Source organism: Calliopsis andreniformis, chromosome 10, assembly GCF_051401765.1.
Source record: "Calliopsis andreniformis isolate RMS-2024a chromosome 10, iyCalAndr_principal, whole genome shotgun sequence".
In the NCBI taxonomy this organism is placed as follows: Eukaryota; Metazoa; Arthropoda; class Insecta; order Hymenoptera; family Andrenidae; genus Calliopsis; species Calliopsis andreniformis.
Window position 1 is genome coordinate 7546519 of NC_135071.1, and position 27929 is coordinate 7574447.

General features: G+C 30.4%; 5 protein-coding genes and 1 long non-coding RNA gene across 6 annotated transcripts; 3 read left to right on the plus strand and 3 right to left on the minus strand.

The window, feature by feature from the left end:
• Positions 1-1407: 1407 nt before the first annotated feature.
• On the plus strand, positions 1408-7232 carry Y-y (yellow-y). Its single transcript, XM_076386568.1, has 6 exons — positions 1408-1546; positions 4336-4465; positions 4742-4904; positions 5392-5751; positions 6364-6552; positions 6953-7232. Exons 1-6 carry the CDS (start codon positions 1408-1410, stop codon positions 7133-7135), a joined length of 1164 nt encoding a protein of 387 aa, XP_076242683.1. The 3' UTR covers positions 7136-7232.
• Positions 7233-18558: 11326 nt separating this feature from the next.
• Positions 18559-19338, plus strand: LOC143184395 (uncharacterized). The gene is made up of 2 exons (XR_013002765.1): positions 18559-18933; positions 19140-19338. It is a non-coding gene; the product is annotated as an uncharacterized LOC143184395 (long non-coding RNA).
• Positions 19339-19385: 47 nt separating this feature from the next.
• Emc4 (ER membrane protein complex subunit 4) lies at positions 19386-20927 on the minus strand. Its single transcript, XM_076386590.1, has 3 exons — positions 20732-20927; positions 20269-20540; positions 19386-19622 (listed from the first exon to the last, which is right to left on the minus strand). The coding sequence occupies exons 1-3, from the start codon at positions 20794-20796 to the stop codon at positions 19426-19428; spliced, it is 534 nt and encodes a 177-aa protein (XP_076242705.1). The 5' UTR covers positions 20797-20927; the 3' UTR covers positions 19386-19425.
• Positions 20928-21297: 370 nt separating this feature from the next.
• On the plus strand, positions 21298-24095 carry LOC143185074 (EF-hand domain-containing family member B). Its single transcript, XM_076387799.1, has 10 exons — positions 21298-21360; positions 21618-21782; positions 21863-22043; positions 22194-22314; positions 22380-22553; positions 22640-22868; positions 22950-23142; positions 23250-23327; positions 23440-23549; positions 23658-24095. Exons 1-10 carry the CDS (start codon positions 21298-21300, stop codon positions 23826-23828), a joined length of 1485 nt encoding a protein of 494 aa, XP_076243914.1. The 3' UTR covers positions 23829-24095.
• Positions 24040-25289, minus strand: Mpp6 (M-phase phosphoprotein 6). Its single transcript, XM_076386591.1, has 3 exons — positions 24936-25289; positions 24753-24853; positions 24040-24470 (listed from the first exon to the last, which is right to left on the minus strand). The coding sequence occupies exons 1-3, from the start codon at positions 24981-24983 to the stop codon at positions 24173-24175; spliced, it is 447 nt and encodes a 148-aa protein (XP_076242706.1). The 5' UTR covers positions 24984-25289; the 3' UTR covers positions 24040-24172.
• A 155-nt stretch (positions 25290-25444) lies between these two features.
• Positions 25445-27894, minus strand: Mic26-27 (MICOS complex subunit 26/27). Its single transcript, XM_076386589.1, has 6 exons — positions 27719-27894; positions 27297-27478; positions 27033-27157; positions 26611-26844; positions 26224-26360; positions 25445-25733 (listed from the first exon to the last, which is right to left on the minus strand). Exons 1-6 carry the CDS (start codon positions 27731-27733, stop codon positions 25698-25700), a joined length of 729 nt encoding a protein of 242 aa, XP_076242704.1. The 5' UTR covers positions 27734-27894; the 3' UTR covers positions 25445-25697.
• Between the last annotated feature and the right edge of the window lie 35 nt (positions 27895-27929).

Consider the following 27929-nt stretch of genomic DNA (forward strand, 5'->3'; position numbering starts at 1 on the left):
AATTTACATTCAAGTATGATTACCACATTCATTTGATACTTAATTAGAACTTCCGTGCTGTTGTTTACATTTCGTGGCTACTGAAATACTTCTTATTTGCTTTACCTTTCATTACTGTATAATTAAATTATCATATAAAGAAACTCTCGTACATGTACTTCTTTTAGAGTGATTAAACCAGATATTTATGTTGTTAATATGTTCTTATATCGAATATATCTACATACATGAAATACTGTAGTACAATTTATCTTTCAAGAAAGATTTAAAACACTGAACTTTCTTAAAAAGAAAAATATTTATCTATAGTTTTATTTTTTTCAATTCACTCAAAGAGAAGGGCAATAATATTTTGCATAGTTGACACTTTCACTGCCTGCACCCCATACTACCCGTGTCATTTATTCTTGCGCAATAGAGTGGAATTATAAGTAGGAGTGCTAGAATATTTGGTAAGCATTCAAGTGTTACAAATATTTATACCCACTAGCGATAGACATATTTAATAAATAATCCTAATCTTGGTTCAAGTACTCTTATTTATTTAAGAGTCCAAGTGGATCATACTAATTTATGTACGGTTTAAATTCTGAACCCAAAATTTTGGTGTATTTATCAATCTTTTCTATGCTTTATCTTTGAAAGGCTCACATACATATAATAATCCACTTTTTCAGAGATAAAAACGTGAAAGAGACTCGCACAGACGCACAGCAGGTTGCATATCTTCTGGCGTTATCTCACGTCTTTACAACAGGAACAGGAACAACATTAAAACTCTAATTTACTTTTTTAGTATTTTTGTCTTAAAATAGATGAACTTAATATTCTGAATCAAAGTTAAATGCATTTTACTCTTCAGGGATATGAAATATAAATATAAGTTATTTAACATAGTTTTACATATCAACTCTACCTGCTCAATCAACCCGTATCTCATTGATCATTTTTAAATGATTTTTAATTACCGAATAATGATGAGGTTGGGAACTAACTTCAAAAAGTATTTCAAACTACGGTAACAAAAAAGTTTTACGATAACATAAAACAAGGTTCTTGTAAAAAACTTGATTTTCGCAAGACTATATAACATTTTTGTATTTTGTAATGTAAACGTGATTGTTTGAATTTGTTTGTATCATATTTGAAAACCTACATTTAATTAGAATTAATAAAATTCGATGAAAATATAAATTCCACTATGAACAAACGATAAAGTCGACGATTTTTTGTTTTTAAGATACAACCACATCGAACGCCAACAGGCCATCACCTTCAATCATCGTTAAAATGATTCGAAGATTACTTTTCCTAAGTTTACTGTACTTGGAATGTGCAAATGCGCTCCAAAAATGGGGCGGGCAGTTTGGACAAGCTCCTCTGTTAGAAAGATTTTTCTGGAGGACCATGGATTTCGCCTACCCGGATGAATCTAGCAAAAAAATGGCTATGATGAAGGGAGAGTATATTCCAGAAAATGCATTGCCTGTTGGTATTGAAATTTGGAGAAACAAACTGTTTGTTACTGTGCCAAGATGGAGGAACGGTAAGTTGAACAAATAAGTTGGAAATTTTAAATTGAACAGTAACACTTTAACAACTTTATATGTATCTTTTATATTAAGTTTTATATTTTACATTTTTATGTGTTATACGTACTTATATTCAAACTACTCAAAGATTCTCCTATGTAAACACTGTTTAAGTAAAATATATTCCACCTATCAGTAAAAATTGTCATAATTATTAAAGCTGACAAAGTGGCAAAATTCGAAAAATTAAATAATAATAAAACAGAACTCGAATGTATCTATTACTTTGAAAACCCTCTTTTAGCTCTTTACTTTGAAAGAGAATAATTATAAAGTTAAATAAGCATGCCACAATTTTATCGTCGTAGCAAATGCTAAATTATTATCTACTTTGAAGATCTGATAACATCATTAATATTGTATGTCTAACACTTTGACTGCCATGTCACTTATACGTATTTGACAATTTTTACATGAATGTGAATATTATTAACTTACACGATTATGAATAATACTAACAAAGAATTATGGTGATTGTTATTAGAAAAAAGAACCTGCGTAGAATGAATATGAAAATGAATTAAAAAGAATATTTGTTAAATTAGAATCACAGCCCAAGTGACAAAATTATTAGTAGATTTAATTTATTCAACTGAGTAAGTTTCAACCAAGTTCTCAAGTTTTCAATTTTCGAAGTTTCCAAATTCCAAACCTTTCGAGTTTCCGTCAACTCGAAGTTGATCAACTCAGGTTCGAAAATTTCCAATTTCCAAAATTTAAGAAATTAAAACGACAGCTACTGAATCGAACTACTAAATCGAACACAATTTTTTTTATATTATGGGGTCAATGTATAAGTTTATGTCACATAATTTCTTTTTTCTTCGTAAAACTGTTGATTTTCATCGCAGTATGTTATTATTATAAATTATAACTATTTTGTAGCATAAAGAATATTTTTCATGCATGAGAAAAAGGGAAAATTGTCAAGGCACGAATTTATGCATCAAATCGATAGAATCATCGCCAACGTGATAGAATGTTTAATATATTTAAAGTGATATTTAAAGTGTGAAAGAGTGATACTCCAAAAATATCGCTAACAATCGTGAATTTGTGAGATATCAGAACACTCTGAGGCTGAAGCAGGAACCGGAAGCTGCTATGAACATAATGTACACGAAATCACCGCGGGTGCGCGTCTCGAGGCTCGTCTGGCCAACTTCCGGTTCGCGATAAAAAGTGCCGAAAATCGTGTGAGCGATTTCAATAGAGCATTTCTGTCTCCGTCGACCTCCGCCTCCGCGACTAAAATACTAAAATCCTGCCAACTTCAGAAAGGAACTGGGGGTGAATGGGCTTATTCACTCTCGCGCTCTCTTATTTCCTACTTCTCTTTGCTCTCGTGTTTATTATGCGCGATGGCGCGAGTCAACCCATTGTGCGTGAAATAAAAAAGCCTACAATGCCTGTCGCACACCATGCAAGGTATCCCGCGAATCGAGGCTTAACCCTTCGTATCGATACTCCGGACCTCTTTCTTCATCTCTACCCTAGGTTTCTTTTACCCCTTTACTTCTTACTGGAACACTGAACACTTTTGTCTCTCGTCGTACTTTTACTTGGTTCCGTTTACCAGGCTTTTGACTTCGATTTCTGGTGCCTCTTTTCCTTCTAACTTTAAATATTTACGTTTGGACATTGGAGTTTATAAGAGAATCGTGGCCAACGTTGCTTTATACTACCTAGCTTTCATGGAAGACTTAAGCACTTCAATGTTAAAATATTTGATTATATTTATATCGATGAATCTATGATTTTTGAATATATCTATATTTGAATTTATGTGCTTACAAATCTATCAACCTAACGTACAAATATTTGAATCCATAAAGCTATGAATATTTAAAACTATAAATATTGGGTTATCTGAATATTCAACAATTTTTAAATCCAAAAATTTGAAACGTTTTAAGTTTTTGAATATGGAAATTGGAAAGTATGAAAAACTAAAATGTTAAAAAATTTTAATATTTTACACTTATTGCACTTAAGGAGCTCTCCTAGTTAATAGCTTCAAGTGATACACAATTTTATAATCGTTGTTACATCAGATTAATTAAAAAATTAATAAATATAACATATCGACACGACCTCTGTGTATTGATGATTAATTCAATGTACTTTCGTATTATACAAGGTGCTCCAGTTTTTAGATATCGCTAGCGTAATCGGGGCGCAAAGCCATATTAAAAATTTAAATGCTTCAAAAGCTGTGTCAGAATTATGGCGTGTCGTGCGTGTTCAAAAGGTCAAAATTCCGTAATGTAACCGATCGAATGATAGTTTGGTCATGCAAAGGTGATATGTCATAAAACTGTTTCATGATTATCATTGCATTTCCAATCTCTTTGTCCAAGTCCGTTAAGATACACATGTCAAATACTTTTTAGGCTAACGTGAGTTCCATACCTTCTTGTTAGACACGCGAGCGAGTGACACGGTTTAATATCGATAAATCAAAAGTACTTTCTACACTGCAACTTTATAAAACTTAAACTTGACTCTGTAAAAAATAGAACATTCAAAATTTTTAAATTTAGATATTTAATTGTTTGAAACTCTATTTTTCCTATTTATAATAAAAAATATTTCATAGGAAAATAATTGTTTATAACTAATATTAATAACTAATTACTAATTACAAAAGAATTAAATGCATATGACTTAAGAAATATCATATGAGTCTATAAATGTAGTAATTAAACCTAAATGTTTATTATATGTATAATAATTTTCGCAGGTATTCCAGCAACGTTAAATTATATATCGCTTGACACGAATCAGGGTGGTTCACCAAAACTCACTCCTTATCCAAACTGGGCACAAAATAAAGCTGGAGCTTGTGGTACTGCAATTACTACTGCTTACAGGTACACTACACTGAATTTAGAAGTAAAAGAATATGGTCTAATATCTAAATACTTATTTTCAATTTCTTTTTTGTATTGATTTTTCTTAATATGACTGTATTATTACAAGCATCGTAAATAATGAAATAAGTGTTTGAGTCCAGCTGGATCTGAATATTGTTCAGTATACTCGATTTCAGTTAGATAAGATTTCTACTTTGTGTCTGATAAATATCTATGTTTAATAAATTATGTAGCTTCTACATGTACATTGTTACAGTAACTCTATTGTTACAGAATACACGTCGACGTTTGTGACAGACTTTGGGTGCTGGATACTGGCACTATAGGTATCGGAAATACGACAATACAGGCCTGCCCTTACACACTGAATGTCTTCGATTTGACAACAGATAAAATTATGAGGCAGTACAGGCTTAGAGCTGAAGATATCAATATGGTACATATTGCACTATATAAAGTTATAAGACATTAAAAGTATAGTTAAGTAATTTAAATTGAAAGCTTTCTATTTGTCAAGTTTCGAAGTTTCAAAATCTTCAATTTTACAAATTTCCAAGCCCCTAAGCTTCTAATTTTACAAATTTCCACCAAGTGCTCATATTTTCAATTTCCTGAATTCCAGAATTTCCAAGTTCTTACATTCTTAAACTTCTAACTTTCCCAATTTCCACCAAGTTCTCAAGCTTCCAACCTTCCAAATTTTCGATTTTCCAAGTTGTTAACGTTTCAAGCACTCAACTTTACAAGTTCCTGAGATTACACATTCTTAAATACACATTCTTAAACTTCTAAACATCTACCAAGTTACCAAGTTCACAAATTTTCCAATTTTTAAACATTTTAATCTATAAAAATGTTTCTATTCCTCCCCAATTAAAGAACGCTTTACATGTCATAACTAAATATTAAAATTTTGTTCACAGAACACTTTCATTGCCAATATCGCTGTCGATTTAGGAAAGGGCGGTTGCGAGGACGCTTTCGCCTACATGTCGGATGAGTTAGGATACGGTCTAATTGTTTACTCCTGGCAACAGAACAAATCTTGGCGGGTCACTCACAGTTATTTCATGCCAGATCCTTTGGCTGGTGATTATAACATCGGTGGTTTAAACTTTCAATGGGGAGAAGAGGGTATTTTTGGCATGAGCCTGTCACCTATCAATTCAGACGGATTTAGGACCTTGTTCTTCCATCCTCTTAGCAGCAGGAGAGAATTCGCAGTTTCTACGAAAATCCTAAGGGATGAGCAATTGTCTCAGGACAGCTACCACGAATTCCAGGTAAGTATACTTTGAAATCATTATTATAAGTGAGAACCATAAATCTAGTTACAATTTTCAGGCTTATGAATTGAATTTAATTATTGAATTTATTTAAGGAGTTATGTTTTAAAATTATTAACCTGAATTGTGTTATCAATATTATACTGTAGCGTAATGAAGAAAACAGTTTTTACCTAACATTATGGTCCTAAATTTATTTTTATTACTTTTATCTTAAACAGGTAGAATTAAATTTTCTCAATTTAAAAAGTTTTTCATAAGTAATTCAAGATTTAATTACCTAAAAGGAAGAATTTTATTTGTTATGAAATATTATTCGAGCTCTTCGGTTTAAATCTTCAATAGATATTACTTAATTAATGTCGCGTTATTTATAATATTTTAGCTACTGTAATTAGATACTCTTATTTTCATCTTGTCATGAAATTATTATTATGCTTATAAATAATTCAAGGTCTACAGCCTCAAAAAAAAATGTTATCCATTATCAAACATTTTTTAGATCCTTTAGCTATAGAATAAGCATAATTAGTGTTAAATTGAAGATAACTATTTTAGGTAATCAACATCCCACTACTTATAATTATAACTTAATATTATTCTGTTAAGGTTTTGCCTGAGAGAGGGCCACTAGGCCATTGCACAGCTTCCGTCATGGATGAAAACGGACTGCAGTTCTTTAATTTAATCGACCAAAACGCAGTAGGATGCTGGAACTCTTTGCTGCCGTATGCTCCAGAAAATCACGCAATCATTGCGAAACACGACGACGCCATTATATTCCCAGCAGATGTGAAGGTAAGACGCCTTATTCGTATAAACGTTCTATTTTTGTTTCTCTAGAATCTATAAAATACTCCTTCTATGAGTGTCATAAAACTAAGTCTGTAATTAAGATTACCCTCGACTGAATCAATTCGAACCATACTACTGTTAGATAATATTATAGTATAAATGCAACTTCTAAATTCTATAATTAAACTGTCTGATTTTTTCGTTAACAAAGAAAGAAAAAAATGTGACAAGTTCTTCTGAAGGAACATTCATTTTTTACAACAATGAATTTGAAAACATCTAACTGTTTTTGAATTAACCGTAAAATTGAATTCGTATTTTATTTTCATAAAAAAATTACATATATATATATATATATATATATATAATTCAATACTAAAGGAACATAAACTGTTATTTTTAGATAAGCCGCGGGTTATTGTGGATGATCTCAGACCGCATGCCAGTTTTCTTACTGTCAACTTTAAATTACACCGACATCAACTTTAGAATATTGACAGTTCCTGTTCGAGATGCTATTGCAGGCACCGTTTGTGAAAATTCTCCATGGGGATACGTTAGCAATTCCATTTGGTGGGAGAAATGACGTTCACCTAAATGATATGTTCGTTGTAATAGCAAAATAAATGTTTAACATTAACTAGCTCTTTTCAAAAATGAGCTGTTGAATACGAAATTAAACATGCAATGAATTATTTCCTTATTGACTATGTTATTTCTGCCTTTTATATTTTGTGTATTACATTAGTATATGTGCAACCATACACCTACTTATAAAGTATTAGAGTCTAATTTCTCAGAAACCAATGAAAACATGGATTTCATTTTTTTTTTAATTAAACGATTCAGGTAGTTTAATCTTTTAGTATTCAAGACACCTTCTTAGCAACATGTGGTTGCTAATTATCCACCCAGGTGACTGCAACTTAAAATAGTAAACTAAACCGTTCACACTTTAACGTTTCCATAACTTACAACATTCTTCACATTCACATTGACAAGAATGCGCACGCGTAACCGTAACAGGTAGCCACCACCTAGAACAGTAATTACTCTGCAAATAAATTCCAATCATGAGAAAGCACATACCGTGACCGACTTTTCTCAGCTGATGTAGCCACAATTTAACCAACATACGTGCAAATATACATCCTACCTTTACTTTATCTTTTTAGTGAAGTGAAAGTCTCCAAACGTATGACAAAAACAACGTCAGGAAAACTACTTTTGCTTTCACATAAACCCAGTCTCTAACTTCGAGGAAAACCATTGAGGTAATTACGATTAACGAGTTTCGTGATGAAAGTAATTTATCTACTTCCTTCAATCGAACACATTTCCATCTAAGATTAATTAGATACGAACAATTTGACGATAACTTAATGCCTTTCAGTTCCTCGGTTCTCCAGGCACAAAAAGAAGACGATTTCTAGAATGTCAGGTAAAAGATACAGTTCATGCTTGTTCAGGGCGATTTGAATGCCTTAAGTTGAACTAGCCTGTGAAGATCTCGAAATGTAGTCTCGTTCTAAAATATTAAAATACCTCTGCTAGGAGATTTTGTTCAATGAATTTACCTTTGCAAGGTAAATTATCAATATTACAATGTGATTTTCCAGAGTCGAGCTCTGGACGTGCCAAGCGGCCGGCACATGCCCCAGTAAGGACTCGACGCTAGATGCGTATTTCAAGTAACATTGTCAGATTGTGTAAGCCAATCGGATCTCTCTTTCTATCTTTAGGAGTAAGTGCGTCTTTCTCAGTGACTCGATAAACCAAATTCTTTCATCAGCAAGACACCCCATGCTAAATTGATCACTTTTTCGTATTCGTTTATCAATCTAAAGGATTCTAATACCAATTATACGGGCCTGTAAGAAGATACGAGGTAGTTTAAGACACTGTTTAACCTGTTTTGAATTTAAATTAAATGAAACTGAGTTATCCCATCTCTTTTCTGTGCGACACGAAGCTCCCTAAATTGCCAATAGAATTCGACACCCTTGTCAACCGCCATTGAAATAGCGCTAAGTGGACCCGCTGAGAAGGAAAGATAACAAACGCCAAACAAAGATAGAGAATAAGCAAGAACCTGTGAGGACCCACGACTAAGTACATATTCATAGATAATTGGTTAAGGCCCAATGAGTAGGACGCGCATCACGTGGGAGAAGCACCATTCACGTGTTAGAGAAGCAACATCGCAAGTTAGAGGATCCGGCTACAAGTGCTCAACTCTAGAAAATGAGACTGTATATCGCTTTTTTCATAAATTCTATTTCATTCTGTTCGCGTATGAGAATAATTTAACTATCTAAATTCTCGAAAATGTGAAATATTTGTAGAATACCTTCCTTATATTTCGTTTTGATATCCCTTAGAAATTAATAACTAAGAAATTCGGAAAAAAAAACAATGAAAAAATGTAGCCCAATCTAATGCAATACAAAAATTAGGCGTATGAATGAAACCATCGCTAATAACTTCGATGTCGATGTGACGTTAAACTCTTACACAAAAAAGGTTATGTGAAATACAAACAGTGGACCAAATAAAACGTCTCGAGTTGTTTTCTCAGAAGCTAATGAAAATATCGACTTAATTTTTGTTAATCATGTAGTTCAGAGGGGGTAATCTTTCAAGATGTAATACATTTTTCCGGGATGACTTTTAGAGGGATTAAATTCCCTTCCTTAAATTTTTTCCAAATATAAGATGGTATCCATTTTTGTTATTCAACCATTTTTTTATTATACATAATTTAAAAAATTATGGCGAAAAATTGACTGAATTTGCTAAATTAGCTAAATTACTTCGGTTTCATTTACAGATATTCATTTCTAACTGTGTGTTTTGTAATGGGAAGGGGGTTTCTTGGGGCATTTTATTAACAATATTACTTGCTTAAATTTCGTAGAGAGATGAACAGATAATGTCAATAGATCTAAGACTTCTTCGCGGACGAAATGTGTATGGTGAATTAAACTATTGGTGTTAATCAAACTAATTTTCTAAAATGGGTAACTTTAACGTGAGTGCTGATATGTTATTAGTCTTGCGTTAGGTGAATGCCTTCGTATCGCCAATAAGCTGCTACAGTTATTCGCTGAGTATTTCCACGTGAAGAAATCGTATATGGAATTTTTACGTTCAAAAAGTCACACTTAAGAAACTGGATCGTTTTTTAACAAAGTGCGCTATAAAACGATACGTATTACATATAATGACAATGCTACGGTAGCTTCGACACTAGCACGTGATAGTAGCATTAATGGTACTTTAATGTTAAGCATATTAATTTCTTGAAGGAGACTGGCATTAATACATAATTTTTACTAAATTCATGCATAATTATTATAGAAGATACAGAAAGCTCTTAAAGATAGATACTCCTTAATAAATTCCCCATTGTCTGTTGTCTTTGATTTGTTTGAATATAGACATTTTAAATAAATGTATCTTTTTCTCCCTTGCAATTACTCCTACAAAATTTGATTGTATACTAAAAAATTAATCTCTGACCCATTTAATCAACAAAAAATAAAAACGATGTTTCCATTAGTTTATAAGAAAACAGTTCATATCTCCTCATTTGGGCCACCCTATAGAGATGTAAAACATTAAATAAGTACTATCTAATATCGATGATAAGATATTTAATGGACTATTAAAATTGGACAATAAACTATGAATAATATTTATGGACCATAAAATTGGTAATTTCTCACTAAAGAAATAAATTAAATAAATGTCATTTTCGAATAAGGATGTAAATAAATAAAAACTGTTTATAACTGTGTCTAATTCACATTTACTTGGCATTGAAAATGTATACAGTTAACGCCGTTAATTTAACAAGCTTCTTGAAATTCTCAGAAAAGTACAGTACTGTTTTTACAGCATCCATGTACCTATGTACAAGCTCATAATAGAGAAACTGAGTTCGTGAAAATAACAAAATAATTTATGACCGTTAATAACATGCATAGAACATTTGTACTGGCACACGTCAAGTTTCCAAACTGATCAGCGAAACTGGTTTGCGGAATGATACTCTTTCCAAACCATATATTGCTCAATGCGTATTGAAGCCTGTAAAACAAGTGTCGAGTAGATTGCTATGAGATTGACAAGTACCAATTATAATCACAGGCCTCAATTACCAATTGTAACTAACTGTCACTTTTTCACTTATAAAAAATAATCGCTTAAGGCAATTACAATAGATCAACACGAGTGATTGTGCACATACTCCGTCTAAAGTGTTACAAAATTAGAAACTGGTTATCGTAAATCATTGAAAGTAACAACCAAGCTTTGTTCGAATATTTAAGAGATACTAAGTAAATAGGCTTAAGAACCAATTTTTGAAATATGAGTTCTTCAATAGTTTGTTCTAAAATGCTCTCGGTTTCTTCTGAATTTGTTTATCAAGTTCCTAAATTCCTCTAAGTTTCCACCAAGTCTCAAAGGATACAAATTTTCAAATTTCCGAATTCTTAAGCTACAAACGTTTCACAATTCCACTACTTTTATAGGTAGATTTCCTACTTTCAAAGAATCCTATTTCTTAAGTATTCAACATTTCGAGCTCCTAGGTTCTCAGATCTTTAACTTTACCAATTTCTAAGTTCCTCAATTTCCAAATTCATGAATTACGCTCTCAACTCTGCAACTTTCTACCAGTTTTCAAGTTTTCTATTTTTTAATTTTCCAAACCCTTAAATTGCAATGCTCCCAACTTTTCAAATTTCCACCAGTTACCAAAATTAATGAGTTTCTGAATTTTTAATTCACCAATTTCCTAATGCGTAAATAAAACACACAGTGTTCGAATAATTGAATGAAATTTTCGAGTCGTTGTTAAGTCAAAGTCAAAATCAAATATCTTTTCCCGAAAAACCTGTTTCTTTTTTTTTTTTTAAGTTGATGGCCACGGTTACAACAACACCTAATATGTCTACGAGATACACGCTCAGATGATTAACAAGACACGTTAGCAAAGGTATATTTAACACGCGGCTAATTCATGTGGTATCCGCGGGATGAAAACGGTAAACGAGTTGGCGTGAATTGGCCAGGCCCGTGGTACCAGATGGTTCGATTTGGCCTATTAGTTTGGCCCTTGTTTCCGATAATTTGAAGGCGACCGGCCGTTCTGTGCTTTGATATACGATCAGGTATTGCTTTCTCCCTCCTTCGAAAATTATCTGTTTTACACCGCCGACCGTAAAATATGGCCACGCGCCACCCTCGTATCTCGGAATAAACGGCTGGCTAGCACTATCTCTTATTTTTTTTACACTTTTTTTCTGGGTAACAACTCTCCTACTTCTAACACTCTCTTTGGTAGGAAAAGTCAGACCTCTTGTACCAACGCAAATAGAATCTTTGCTAAAATGGAGCATTCAATTTTTTAAACTCGAATACTGTTTAATGCACTCGATATGAATAGCATAAAGGATAGAAATTTCTCATCCTATATGAGATAACGTGAATATCCATGTCATCCATTCTCTTGTAAAAAAATACTTTTTTGTAAAAAATCTTGTACAACAATATTAACCCTCGTACATCGAATGCAGGGTTACTTTGACTATAACCCCAGTACAAGATAATATATTATACATATATATAATATGTCTATAACCATGGTACAAGAAAGCACATAATGTTCAAAGTACATTTTCCTACATAATTCCTTTCTAAAACTAGTTTGCAATAAAAATTCTATTGGGGGTCAAAATGACCCTGCATTCCTCTCCCGCGTCCGTCGAAAACTATTTACTTTTCGAGGGTTAAAAGTAGCACAAATGATAACAAGTTTAATGAGATAAAGCTGTATTTTGTAGAAAAATTGATCCATTCAAGAATAGAATTCCCCTTCCATTTTTGGTATCATATTGAATGTCTTAATCAACTTTGAGAAGCATATTAACTAAGAATACTCGAAGTTTACAGAAGTTGAAACTTGTTTTATAACAAAAGGTTCCAGAATACAGAATCTAAAAATTATTGTCATATTTTTATTTCAAAACAAATCTTTCAGAACAAAGAATAACGCAGACTTCTTGTAGGTCTTTCCCACTAAATTCCTCCAATCAACTGTTTTGTCCTCGCCCTCGCTGAAAAGCAAATAAAAAGTTCCAGAATAGAGAAACTTAACGATATTCCAAAATATTTATTACGAGAATTATTTCTGAAGAAAGAACATAACTTGTATAGATGCTTTCCACAATCTCCTACATCTCCACAATGAACTACTTTGTATTCTATTATATGTATATTATTCACTTCCAGAAGAACAGTAATTCACAAATAACGAGAGCATAGACCGCTTAGATAAAAATTAACGATTATAAATCAAAGCAGATCTCTCATCTGCATAGACTGCATGTAGATCTTCGCTTAGGGGGGCGAGAAATAGCTCGGAAAGCTGCTGGTGGGTCAACGAGATTCAGAAAAGTATTCATGGCTCGAATGCTAATTTCGGGGATCAATAGATGGTAGATCGCGATGCTTCGCACCTCTAACTGGTGATTAGAGGGGGAGCAAAGATACGAGGAAGATCAGTGCCCGCGATACGACACTGTTTTCAATTTGGAAAACACACCTTTTGGCATACGCATGCGTTCTCTCGATCATGATAAAGCAAAACCTTAATGAGCTCTCGAGCTGTCTCGTTAAGGTTCAGGTAACGTGAATCTTCCGGTGTGATACAGATCGGATCTATAATTGTTTCAAACGTGTAATAATTTTGAAAACCGTGTCTCCTTTACGTTTCGTTAGTATATACTGCATAACTGAATTCGTAGCATAAATTGCTTAAGATTTATATCTGACCTTAGACTATACTTAACAAAGTTAATTTACAAAAATTATATAAATCAGCGATAAATGATGTATGCGTACGATCTAGTGACTGCAAATGGTGCATGAAATGATTCAATTTAATTTAATATACATATAAATAATAAAGAAGAGTCTAATAATCTAACGTTACGCAAAGACAAATTAAAAAGTTACCTCTTTTCGATGTTACTAACACAAATTCCACGAAGTTGTATTATACATATAAATAAAGAAGTGTTAAAAAATGTGTCATTTTTTCATACTAACTTCATTTGCATATATTCCTCATAATATTTTAAATTAAAATTTGGTTATACAAGATTTATATTTATAACGATTTAACTTCCTTTTGTTATAGAATCTCTTACCTAGAATAATTGTCTATTGATTATCTATTCGTTATAGCATAGCCTTCCGAAACTAATTTTTAAATTACTATTATGATTAATATTGTTAATTGAAGATAGTCTATGCTGTCTAAATATATTTTCTGTATTTTTTCCGTATACATTAAGTCTCGATGCACACGAGCGACTTTTTGACGTGCGATCTCACTGCGATCATATATTTTCTTCTCCCAGTTATAAATAACGAAGACATACAACCGCAGTGAAATCGCACGTCAAAAAGTCGCTGATGTGCATCGGAGCTAAATTCTATTTACTCAAATCTGAAGAAAGCTAAATTAACAAATAACTAGAATTCCTTATGTATGTTATAAATTTCAACGTTTACTTGCGAAATCTAAACAATTACTTTGCAGTCACCAGTAGTAGAGGAATGTTATCCCATAAAAAAGAAAACAACGAAGAACGTAGTGGAATAGAGAATCCAAAGGTTCGCCCGACAGTTGTTACAAAAACAATGATCGAAATCTTGCTAATTACATGGTTCGCAACAAATCTACAGTTGCAGCGACGTCTTGCCAGGTCACAAAACCCATGGCACATTTAACAATATTATAGTTAATAACCATACAGGAAATTAGTTATTATGTAATTTATAAATGAAATTTTTTCACGATAAAGATTTAATCCCACATGAATATAATTTCGCAATAAGTTCGTCAACTTATATAAAGATTTATTATAACATAAATAAATTAAAATAATACCATTTTTAATATATCATGCCTACGCTAAACGTGATTCAACTATTTTAACTAAAGTAAGATATTTGATGTCAAAGTGAACGTTCGGTTCATTCTGTTCCTTTAATTGATTTAAAATTTACCTAATGTATAAATGTTATTCTTGCAAATGCATTGTTACCTATTTCGAAAGTTCTAGAGTAGATGTACATATACATATATCTACTTGAAAATACTCTAATATCTTGTGTAACCTGATTTCCAAGAAAGTTCCGCACAATAGAAAACCACACTAATACGTTACTGCAAACAATAGGTAATTTTACTTTTTACACTACTAACTATATATCACGTTTAATCACACTATTAGTACATTTAACCTTCTAATTACTATTAACTTTCTATTAACTTTCTACTATCTTACTTTAAAAAGTTTCAGATTTGTCTTATTGTTACGCTTGTATTATAAAACATTATAGCTGCTTAAAATTGCATTATATAAAGTACTACTGTACTTCAAAGTAAACAGCAAAATATTTTAACAATAATAACCACAATTAGTTATACTATATACTCAAAATATAAAATTATTATGCACAGGAATTACTAATATATGAAATATACTGCGAAGTTTCAAAATTGCAAAGTAAAAATAAAAGTATTCTAACGAAAATTAGCATACTTGTCTATATGTATAGTTATTTGAAAATTTTTGAAGAATTACAAAAATAAAATATATAAAAATTAATGTACACGAATATATCCAAAACCTAAAATTATTATACTAATCTAAACTATTGTAATTCCAGCTAATTGTAATAGCTAATCTAATCTATTGTAATTCCAATATACACACGAAGGCACCGTAAATTTCCTTTTTCTGCTTTATTTCTTTCACTCTTATCCTTCTTCCTTCCTCGTGATATTAGATATAGGAGGAGTATGTTGTTTTACGTATCACATATTATTGCAAAAAATATAGTAGTTATAGTGTATCAATTAAGCATAATCATTGGATATTAAATAAGGTCATAATATGGTCATAATAATAAAGACAATATAGTCCATCCTAAATGCTTTTAATTTCAATGTGTTCCTCGATATTTATTAATCACAACATTTTCACGTAAAAATATAAGAACGAATTCTTAATGGAACCTTTACAAAAATCCTATAAAAAGTTTTGCAAAAATGTTTCACATAACTCCTATTAGATTCATTTTTAGACTGCCACTCGAAATTTTTAAAGAACATTATATGTTTCCAAGTCCATTAAATTTTTTTTTAAATCACCTTAGTGTCTACTTGTTTGATACGCTACTGAAGAATGTGCCCTATTATCGTAGAGGCACAGAACAGACAGTCCCCTTAGGATTTCAAGTCGCGGCTATCCTTTGGTTTGTTTTAAATTAACACCTAGCGGCATGCTTTAACACCTTTTCAAAAGGTGGCTACTCACCGAGCCCCGCTTCCTACACCGGCGCCGGTAATTACGGGTTTGGAAGACGGTCCACGTCGACATCGACGTGATTCTCGTTACGAGATCCTCGTGGCTACTTTCGGATACGGATGTTGCTCTTTTTTCGACTATGATCCTATCGTAGTCCCCCATTTCTAATATAAATTTCTACACTGGAAAGGAAAGATTAACGTTTAACGCGGTGCTCCTATTAAGAGACTCGATTCTAATCAAATTTTTGGCAACTTTTTTGTATACTGTAACACGTAATATTTTTAAAACATTCTCTAACTTTAAAATATGTAGGGAAAGATTGCCAAACTTGGACTACTAAAATATTTTTTACTGTAGGCGCATAATAAAATGTGTTAAATATTTAAGAAATAGCGGAAAAAATGTTACTACTTATACCTTCAAGATAATATAATTGATTTTTTCCAAAATATAATACAAAAAGTTAGACACATAGTTTTTTATAATTGTAACATCAGTCCACTTAAAGCAACCGGTTTCCTAGGATGAACCTTTGGTTTCCTAAATTAGACTACTGGGTGCATAAACTCAAATACAATATTATATGTACTTTATCATATTTTCTTCCTTAATTTATGCACATAAGATACAAAACCACTCAGAATGCTTGTTTTGCCTTTTGAAATGATATTGCTCTTGTAACATCCTACCATTATGTATATTGAACTGATCTAATGTAAGCAACTACTTTTCGTTCAATCTAGACAGCTTGATCAAAGAATTAAAAATATTTTACCTAATCTTAATTTTAGGTAAAAATTTAAAAATGCATACAGCAAATTGTAGCTTAAAAGTTACCAATAGAATTCGTATGTCACCTAAATGGATTAGTCCTGTCGCTGTTGCATAAATCGGAGATCAAAGATTTAGGAGTACATTTTTCATCGCTCTTAAATTTTGCAAATCACTATCAACAAATCGTGAAAAAAGCCTTACTAACACTCGAGGTTTTAATCCGTATCTCAACAAATTTTACTAACATCCAAACAATTCGGCTTTTTTACTGTACACTTGTAAAGCTGCTTCTCGAATATACGTCTACGATCTGGTCTCCTGACCAAATGAAATACAAGCATCTACTTGACAGTGTGCAGCACAAATTCCTCCAATATGCATTTTATAAGTATACATTCCCAATATGCATTGTGCAAGTATATCCATAAGTACCTATACATATATACGGCGAATATATGTAAGTACCTATACATATGTACGAACATAATAAAGCGTCGATTAACATCGATTTTCATTAGCTTATAGTAAAAGTTATTTTTGTAATTATACGTACAAATGTGTAGTTAATCACTGCGGAAGTATAAAAATCGAAGGTTCCGGAATTCGTTTCTTCCAGTGAGTATTATATTACTTTCAAATTGTACAAAAAAGTTTTATGTTACACTTTACTTGAAACCTAACTTCTTGCGTTGGAAAACTTCAAGATTTTCCTTAAATGAATCGTAATTATTGTTAGCATTGATGGCAGCAATAAACAGAAAAAACTGGTAAATGCATGAAGTATAATTTGAGCGAAACATTTTACATTTTAGATCTACGTAGAATTTAGACACCACAGAATTTAACCCCTTGCCCTCGGTTGTCTCCTCTAAGGGGACAAAACGAATGGAAACTCAGACCCTCAGAGTGCAAAAGGTCAAATTTTGTCACAGATACAATAACAATCTTTATTGATATATATTATAAATATATTATATGTATAAATGTATTAAACAGTATTTATTACACAATATGGTTACAGCAGGTCTGCATGTTTTAATATCACAAGAAAGTCTGTAATCTAAATAATGAACATGAGAACGATGAAAATATTTGAGGTATATATTGTAATGTATGTGAATTGTAAAGTTATTATTATTTGTATTGTATTGTATACACATGTATTGTTATTTACATTCCAATAAAAAACAATTTATTTCTTTTACAATAAAATATGATATTATTAATAATAAGTATTACTTGCATCCAATATTTTACTACGTTATAAAAAATTGACTTTTAACATAAATACATATTTGAATGCACGTTCAAATTTTAGCGCTTCTTTTGCACTTTCTCGCCGCGCATGCGCTTAGGCTATATACCAATTCATACATACATAAAGGTTGGAACGCCTCACAGCAAAAGCTAGCAGTCTACTCTATTATATAGAAGTTTGTCTATTCTATATCTTGTAAATGGTAAAATTGTTAGAAATTATACAGATTTTACTCACTTTCGCTTAACTTTAACTAATTCAAATTTTCAATAGAATGTCAGCCTAGTGCTACACTGCTCATCTAATAATGTCAACGTCTATGGTACTAAAAACAAACCAATCATCGCATCTAAATTTTTTTCATTAATTTATGTATTATAAAGAAAGAAATATTTCTATAAATATTATATATTTATATTCTATAAATAAATATTTATTCTGCAAATATATACAACTTTTATTGAATATGACCAAAAGAACGCCAAAATTCGAATCAACCTTAAAATAATTTAAATATTCCCGCTTTTACTCAAGAAAATATGGATACAAATTATCTACATAGTAATACAAAGATATTTTTACCTTTTTGATAGAGAATGATAAACTTTGCAAAGTTCCATATTCAATGAATTCGCGACTATTTTCTCTTATAAAAATATATATTTTCATGTGATTCAAAAGATTGTGTATTTTTAAAAAATCAGTAATCTAATGAAACTTTAGTTTTCCAATTTAAGTAAATAACCTCATCCATCAATTTAATTGCTTAAAACCATAAGTTACTGATTTTGCGTAAGAAGTAACATCAAAAGAAACATTTATGTCAGATTGATTATGTACAAGATACGAGGAACTTCAGTAGAATCTACTTCAGTGTGCTGAAGCTACATGAACGACTAAAACGCTGTGCTGAACCAGCGTTACGAACACTTCGATCAAAAGATGTTGAAGTTTCTGGTACGATTAAATGATCATTTTCATAGCTACTAATATTCCACGTTAAATAGGAATATTAAAATACGATTTCTCTTTTAGATAACCTTTAGCATTGGAATTTATACTGGCATATATATAAGTCAAAATTATGAAGTATGTTTAGAAATTTGTCATTTCCAAAAATAAACTATACTTGTAAACATAAAGCTAATTTATTAACATTTTAGGTACCTCGTGTCGACGATCCGTCTAAAATAATCGAACGGATAAAAGAATTTGTAGATGACTATAAAAAGAAGTAATAATTAGCCATAATTTATTTTAAGACATGTACATTATGTTTACAGTGTTTTAACACAATATATTATACACATATGTATATAAGCATGTAATACTTTTGATTTCAATAAAATCTTTTTTATGCAACCTGTGTGATTCCTAAATAGATAAAATGTACCAAAATTCATAACAAATCTGGTGTTCATAACATTTTCAATTTTATTATACTGTAAGTCATACATATATAAATCCACCACCGGAATATTCTAATCGAGCTTGTGGTTCTACAAATGCCAACCAGTCAGATGCATGTGTGGGAAGTAACCCCATTGATTGACATTTGTATAATGCCAATACAATATTTATTAATTGTCCTAGGAAATATACAAACTTTTGACCAAAGGCATGTGTTCCCTCTATCACTTTAAATGCTGGAAAAACAATTTTCAAGATATTAATACTTTTCTTTTCGAAGACACTATTTTTAGAAGTTATACATTAATTTTAGGAAAAATTATATACAGATCGAATTTCTCTAAGTAACTCTAAGTAGTGATTTTGATTCTATAACTACAGATACTTTAACTCTGGCTACACGAATAAGAACTCTTAACATAAGCTGTGCGAGGAAATTTGCTAAAAATGAACCACGATGGGACAGACACAGCTTTTCTCTTTTTTTCGTTCTGCTGTTTCCTCTCACATCCACTGCCACTTCTTCAGATCTGGCATCCTTTGGTGCTGCAGCTTCTTCTTGGTCTATGTATATATATATATGAAACATATATTATTTTTTCGACCATCTTTTGGACAGATCTTTTGTAGCGTATGTTGAATAGACTATCGATGTCCAGCTGGTGAAAACATAGAAAGGAGGACCTGTAGCACCAGAGGTTGCCAAGCTTGAAGATGTGATGGTCGGTGTAGGGAAAGTGGCAGATAGGAGGAAAAGAAAAATCTGTTCCCAGAGCAGCTCTATTTTAGTTATATGCATTGACTATATATCTCGTACATGCATATATGCGTCCACAGTAGTCAAAGAGCTAACAATGACTAAAATGAATGAACTATACTTACTCTGTTGAAGGGTAAAGAGTGCTTTCACTGGTCTGATGATTAACATACCAACCATCATAATAGGAAATATTGCTATGGAATTACCAGCCATGTACATAATAAATAGATTCATTGGAACTTGTTTAAGAGGACCCAAAGCTAAGTCCCATGATTTTTTCATTATTAAGTGATTAGAATAAGTTTCTCTAATTGAATCCGCAACATGAGATAAAGCTACAGCTGGTGTGTAACCTGGTGGAGAAGGCATATCCACATTTTTATCCTGTTTGCTTCTAGAAACATCAAATTATAGGTTGTACTTATAATATCAGAAACACTAATTATGATATAACTACAAATGAAATAATTCATATCATATGGTACTGAAAGCATTTATATATAATTCTATGTATTCTATAAAAATTGTATTTAGTAAATATAATGATTTATACTTTAAACTTATAAATCAAATTAAACTACTAACCTGTGAGCGAAATCCAAGGCCCATTTGGATCGTTTTGCGTTCTGTTTAACTGCCGTCATGACCATTAGTTGTGTTTCACGTTTTCGTAATATTATTACTTTTATTATTATTATTGTTATTATTATTACCTCTTCTCAATCTATTACTACTACCATAGACAAACTATAGACTAAAATGCTTCCTTACTACAATCTCATCACCCCAGTCTACAATAAGATGGCAACGCTACTAGAGGTAGGAATTTAAATTAATCATTTTTAAATCGAATTCTGTACCTACAAGTAAATTTCAAACCAAATTTTAATTTTAGTTATGTTATAAATTCTTGCAATACAAAAAATGTAATATATGTCATTTTCTTTTAATAGAAGTATACAAATTTTATCATTAAAGTGAAACACAAAATCTAGAATTTTTTTACGAATTGATTAAAAATTATATAATAAAGTTATTGCAATTATTTTGTTTTTACTCTTTCCTTGTTATATTATTAACTTTGATTACCTTGCTTATTAACTTTGGTTAACACGTTAATTAATTTATTATTTATTTAATAGAGAATAAAAATGTATTGCATAAATAGACAAAATGGAATGTTGGATAAAACTGAAGAAAAGAAAAGTTCTTTCGTAAGACTGCGTCAAATTAACAAATCATAATTATATTATATTATAATTAAATAATTATTTTACAATTACACCTATTAATTCTATTAAGATTATATAATTATTTTATAATTATTTCCTTCATACAGAATATAATGGAGAAATGCTTAGTATATACACGTTTAAAAAATTCATATAAAATATATGATATTTTTATTGTTATACATTATGTAATACTTCTTCACTTTTTGCATTAAAACATTGTTATCTTATGCTCTCAGAGAAACGATAAAACTGCACAGGACACTGTTAAGGAATGTCTCAAAGAGTACTCATTAGAAGACAAAATTGAAGCCTTAAAACATATGCTTGCTTATAACGACAAACATGCTCAGGAACGATTGTTACAGAAAGAACCTGTATTCAGTGCTAAAAAAACAATTGGTGTAAGACTAAATGTTATACTAACAAATTTTTTACATACTACTGTTTAATAACTACTGTAAAAATTACTTCCATGTTAAAGGTAAAAGAATGTTTACAAGGGGATCAAGAAAGTACATTTCAAACTATTATTACAGAATTGAGAAACACAGTAATGAATAGTTATTGGAATAAAGAAGTTGGTAAAACTCGTTATCAGATACCAAATCTTCCAATGGGTATGGACCTGTGGGAAACAACTTTTGGAAAAAAGACTGAATGGAGTATGAGCTGTTCTTCATTATCTTTAAAAACTGATATGTTAATATGTTTAGTATTTTGCATATCTTTGTTTACTGAATAATTTAATTGCCAAACTAGTTTTCTAATCCTACAACAATTTTGTTAGTAATGTATTGTTTATTAATAATTAGGACCAACTATGGCAGAGCTACTACAGACAAAAGTTATGGAAAATACATTAGACCAAAATATTCTTGACATGTACAAAAAGAGTCACAATAGTTATCAACCTGCTGAACAAATCAAAAGAGAGTACGATACAAGAAATAAGTAAATAAATAAATGAACGTAATACTTATTATTTATGTTTTTTATAGTTATAAGGAACCATTCGATCACAATCGTTACTATGGAAAATCAAAACATGCTGATGTTAATGGCACAAGAATAAAAAAACTTTTGAAATCGATAAACTCTGATCCTACTACCATAGTTAATTCTATTTTAGCAGATTTTATGGAACGCTCCCATTCCCGTGTTGGAGAAATGCGGTAACAAATATTATAGAATATTTTCCTAAACTCTAGAACTAAATTAGTTCTTCCCTAAACTACTAATAAAAATATTTCTTTTCAAGAAACTTGAAGAATATACAGTTATACATGGATATGATGCACGGTAAGCGCCGTGAAAGAAAAGAAAAATACAATGTGGCAAATGTTTTAAGTGATTGTGTTATACATGGTGATGTAGCACTGCAGCAAAAATATTTGCAGTATATAAACACTTTACGTCACAGTTTTAAAAAGCGTGTACCAGACAGTCTTTTTGTAGATATATCTGAAAAGCTATTCTGCCTTGATAAAGTAATGTATTATTCTCTTAACTAATTTTGGCTCTTTCAAAAGATTGACTTACATAAATAGACAGGTGTGTTATGTTTTCAGGAATATATAGGACTCTTATCAGAAGACAAAGTTTATTCTATTTTAGCTGAACACAAACTATATATAAACAAAATGCTTTTAACACCACTGTTGGACCTTCTTCAGATAAGAAAAGGAAAAGATGTGAATTACAAAGAATTATTAAATCTTCTAAATTGGAAATATGATTTTCCTGAGCTACCAAAAATAGAAAGTAATATATTTTTATTTTATTCTTCATTAATAATATTATACTATTAATATGTTTGAACATAAAATTGGGTTAAAAAATAAAAATAAAAATGTTATATATTTTTTAAGAGCTACCGGAAGAATGTCAATATTACACCACTATATATAAGGAAACTATTGGAAAAGTAGAGAAAGTAGATGCTACAAGTTAGTATATTTTTTATACCAAATTTTTATGCAACTTTACATATACTACAAAGTAAATTTTTTGGTAATTTATATTGAAATATACAATTTTAATAGAAATACTTATTATTAGGTATTCAAACAGCTGGAATTCCATATGACACCTTAGGAGATACTGCTTATAGTCTCATATTTCCAAGTATCTTCACGCAATATGGTTTAAGCCATACAGATCTCTCTAAAGTATATATTAAACATTAATTTATGTAAAAATATTTCAAAATAATAACTATGTAGACAATTTGATGATAACATATACTTAAAATCTACAGTCATAATAATTTGTTGCAGCTTCGAAGTAAAGAAGAAATAAAAAGTATATTTGAAAGCATTGGAGTTCAATTTCCAAATAATCATTTTGATTTACTTTGGGAAAAAGGTATAAAGGAGAATAATACAGAAAATTTGTCTGTGGAAACATTTAGAACTCTGTTTGAACAATATAATCCTAAGGATAAATAGTTTACAATTAACATTCCAAATTTTTTAATTATAAATTTATTATTTCTACATCAGATCATACAATATTTATTTTTGAAGATTAATACTGTGCATATATCTATTTAAATCTCGTATCAAATATTTAACAACACTTAACATATTATAGAACTAAAATTAATAATTGCTTTAATGATGACCTATTGTAAACATAGTTTATTGTAAATGTACAAGAGACACTAAATTGTCTGTATTGTAATACATTATGGAATTGTAGGAATTTATATATTAATGAGTTGAATATAATTTTTATATGAAGAAACTAAAATTATTTATTACATGTATATACAAATAGAAATCATTTAATACTAATCTTGTGGCTTTAAGAATTTTGGCTTTTTAGAGGAAGGCTCATGCTCATTATTCTTTTGTAATGGTTTCTCATATTTATATTCAGATTTAACGTTTTTCTTTAAACCTGTATAATGTTCTGCCATTTGTTCATCTGATATATCTGTCTCTCTCTCTTTCTTCATTGAAACTCGCTCATTTTTCTTTTCAATTTCCATTAGTTTCTCTATCTCAGGGTTCATTCCTTGGTAACTTACCCTACCATCAATTAATTTCTCGCAGAACACATAACTAGGTTCAATGATGAATCTTTCTCTTAAATAAAATAGGAACACGTGAAATTACAATACTTATTTTATTTTACTTCAAGTTTATTTATTTATATGTGCAATTTTATACAATTTTACTCTAACTCATATTTTATTATGTCAATGGAATTCTAATTTTATTATGATAATTTTAAACTTAGACTTAAACATTATCTATTTAGAAAATCCAATATTTCCAAAAATAATTTAATGACACGTAGATATCGTATATAAATAATATAAGTTATACAGGAATTTAATATTGTATTAAAAATTAGGAAAAACTTACGATTCTTTTTTCATGCGTTTCGTGAGTTCATTTCCGAAATATTCTTCTCCTTCTTGCTGGAATTGTTGCTTTTCTACCTTTTCTTTAGTCCGTTTCATAAACTATTTACATCAACAATTTAATTGAAACAATTAATAAAACAAAATAAGTAAAATATTTTGACGCACAGTAACCTCAACTTACTTTCATATCCAAAATACTTTTTGACAATTTTGCTTTATTTGAATTCATTGTTATATTATGAAAAAAGAGACTTAAAAAGAAAATATCTTTCTTATATTGTCCGTATTATGTTATAATACACGTAAATACATATATCCTTTTATTATGATTTCAATCCCACCGTAACATGTGTTACGTTAACGCGAAACTCATTTGTTTTAAGTGATAAAGAATTACAAAAATACAGAATTTTAAAATAATTACTGTCTACTTTTTGCTAACTTTATCAATTATATTTTTTTATTTTTTAATATATAATTTTAAAGCGTTTCCTACGAGGTTAGAAAAGTGGATTTATCGCAGTGTGTTGAAGAAATACTGACACTCTGACACTATATCACGTGCTCGGCAGCAAGAGTAAAATATACTTGAATTCATACTACCACAAATTAATCCATGTCGTCCATTTATATGATAAATAAAAGGAACTATAATAGGAGATGATATTTTAAATACTAAAACAATTACACTCAGTTTTTTGATGATTTTTATTTTCTCAGTTTGCTTCCCTATTTGCAGTATTGAAAATTTTTACACCATGCCACACACAATGAACTATGCACAAAAAATTTATTACAAATATTTCTCAGAACTCTAATTTGACATCATTTGGTGTTCTCAAACGATGTTTTATCAAGTTTATTTACAAATATATTATGCATTATGCAATAGATATGTACTGCATACATATTGTAAAATTTATTGACTACTAAATACAATAATTCATTCCTTTTTTGTTTCTGATTTAGCTGTATCCCCCTAAAATATAACAAAGATATGTGATATCTGTATATTAATACTTAAATGATAATTATGTGGAAGAAATAGTAATAGAGAGACAGGAATGTGGAAAGGAAGGTACCTATATAATCACTTCCATTTCATCCAAGTTTTCTGATTTTTGTGAATTTTCTCTGGATTTTGCACTTCCGCTGAAGGCGGTGTTTGATTTAGCACTACTGATTCTACAGGTTTCGAACATTCTTCTTCATCATGATGAAATGAAACACATCGAGCTTCTGCTACTTCATCTTTGTTCAGTTTTCCAAGAACTGTTATTAAGTTTTTTTATAGCAAACGCTACTTTTATGAATAAAAATTATAGAGAAGAATTCTATAACTTTTATTGCGTTCCAAGAATTCATGAGAAATAATTCTCATTTTTATATAAGAAGGCAAACTATATTAAACGTGATCAAGAGGTACAGGAGGAATGATGCAATAGGAGAACTTTGTTGTTGCATCCTACCTCCAGTTTGTCTGTTACAATAACCATTTTCTGTTTAAAAGATTGAGATATGCTTTGGTAAAACTCTGACTCAAGCAAAGTTTTCATTATTGGAAATTCTTTAAGTGAAATTTCCTGTTTGCAATCTCCTGGTTTCACTGAAATTTTAATTTTATGTTTTATATTTTGAATTAGAAATTTATAAACTGATTAATCACATATTGTCTCACAATAACACAAATTTAAATAGTGAGTAAACAATGAAGTTTATATTGTTTGCCATTTATATCAATTCTAATTTTCAACAGTGGTATTTAAAGAAATGAGCACTTGTACTGAATTAAGTATAATTTAATATAAAGAATCTTAAGTATTAAAAAATTTTAGATTAATAATACAAGTACATACCACCACAAACGAAATTGTATCCAATATTTCCACAATACTCCACCATGTTAAGTGCTTCTTTTGCTTTCCTAGGGAAACAAATAGTTCCAACAATACCAGCACCTGTAGTAGTATAAAGCAATTTTTTGAAGAAACCTCCTCTAAGCCCAAGCACCAACCCTGATAAACCACCAATACCAACAGCTCCTACTCTTGGTAAAAAGTTAGTCTCATCCTGAAGATAGTCAACTACAGCTGTAAAAGAAATAATTATTACATATGTAAGAATTATCTTGGTGCTATAATGTTATCATGTAAAAACACTTAGAATAGGACAATATTGTTTTTGGAATAATATCACTTTTTGCTACCTTTCCTTTCTTATTTTTCACATGTTTATAGTAAGACATTATTAACATTCAATATCAGATGCGAATACATACATTTAATGTTACCAAGTCTTGTGGAAACATTATGGGCAAACTGATCATAAATAAGTTTCATTTCCATGACTGATTTACGAACTTTCCTAATGTTATCCTCCACAACAGAAGGATATTCTTGCGCACTGTAAAAAATTATTACCATCATTCCTTTATATTCCAAATTCATTGCACTTATTACTAAATGAAATCTATATTCTTGACAAAATATGTTTATGGAAGCGAATAAAAATAAATTCATCAATATGAAATTACTTGCGTTACCATGGCATCTGTTTAGAATACCCATCTTCAACAGTGTAAATGGGTAATTCAGATGGTTTTATTAATTTTTTCGGTTGTGCATCAGTGTTACATGGCACTGTATGATCTTCAGGTGGATTAGCAGGTTTCATTGCTGGTACTGCGGCGCATAGTCCACATGGCATCAAGAATTTCTTAAACAACTTTATATAAACATATTTCTGATATCTTTGTTATATTTTAATAAGAATTAAGAAACAACTATTATTTGTATCTATCAGAGCTACTTTAATTACTGATACTACTTTCAAATGTTAAATTATATTACTATAGAATATGCATAAAATTAAACAAAAAACAACTGTTGAATTGAAAATTGAAGATAACAAATTTATGTAATTGGTAATTCACATAATGCATGTAATTCATAACCACATAATTACCATTGTTCGCTGCATTTTAAAATAGTTAAATGGTTCAATTAAATAATAATTTTGTTTATAATTTATTCAATAAATAAAGTATTCAGACGTTCACGAAAATTTTTAACTATTACATCCAAAATTAGTGTGACACTGGTAATGTTTTACAATAAAATGACCATATTTTTTAGCTTGAAATCCGGGATTGCCGACCGAGAGGCAAAGAGCACGC

Bases quoted from the DNA above. Each gene is read 5' to 3' on its own strand.
- Y-y (XM_076386568.1), top strand. From the start codon at position 1,408: ATGGATTTCGCCTACCCGGATGAATCTAGCAAAAAAATGGCTATGATG. The intron at 4,905-5,391 runs GTACATATTGCA...TTTTGTTCACAG, and splicing joins GAGCTGAAGATATCAATATG to AACACTTTCATTGCCAATAT. The intron at 5,752-6,363 runs GTAAGTATACTT...TATTCTGTTAAG, and splicing joins ACAGCTACCACGAATTCCAG to GTTTTGCCTGAGAGAGGGCC.
- Emc4 (XM_076386590.1), bottom strand. From the start codon at position 20,796: ATGGTCATGACGGCAGTTAAACAGAACGCAAAACGATCCAAATGGGCC. The intron at 20,541-20,731 runs GTTAGTAGTTTA...TGATGTTTCTAG, and splicing joins GCCTTGGATTTCGCTCACAG to AAGCAAACAGGATAAAAATG. The intron at 19,623-20,268 runs GTAAGTATAGTT...TTGTTTTTCCAG, and splicing joins ACTCTTTACCCTTCAACAGA to CATTTAAAGTGATAGAGGGA.
- LOC143185074 (XM_076387799.1), top strand. From the start codon at position 21,298: ATGTATTGCATAAATAGACAAAATGGAATGTTGGATAAAACTGAAGAA. The intron at 21,361-21,617 runs GTAAGACTGCGT...TTATGCTCTCAG, and splicing joins AAGAAAAGAAAAGTTCTTTC to AGAAACGATAAAACTGCACA. The intron at 23,143-23,249 runs GTAATATATTTT...ATATTTTTTAAG, and splicing joins TGAGCTACCAAAAATAGAAA to AGCTACCGGAAGAATGTCAA.
- Mpp6 (XM_076386591.1), bottom strand. From the start codon at position 24,983: ATGAATTCAAATAAAGCAAAATTGTCAAAAAGTATTTTGGATATGAAA. The intron at 24,854-24,935 runs GTAAGTTGAGGT...TGATGTAAATAG, and splicing joins AAAGTATTTTGGATATGAAA to TTTATGAAACGGACTAAAGA. The intron at 24,471-24,752 runs GTAAGTTTTTCC...ATTTTATTTAAG, and splicing joins AAACGCATGAAAAAAGAATC to AGAAAGATTCATCATTGAAC.
- Mic26-27 (XM_076386589.1), bottom strand. The intron at 27,158-27,296 runs GTAACGCAAGTA...AATTTTTTACAG, and splicing joins TATTCTAAACAGATGCCATG to TGCGCAAGAATATCCTTCTG. The intron at 25,734-26,223 runs GTAGGATGCAAC...GTTATATTTTAG, and splicing joins TTGTAACAGACAAACTGGAG to GGGGATACAGCTAAATCAGA.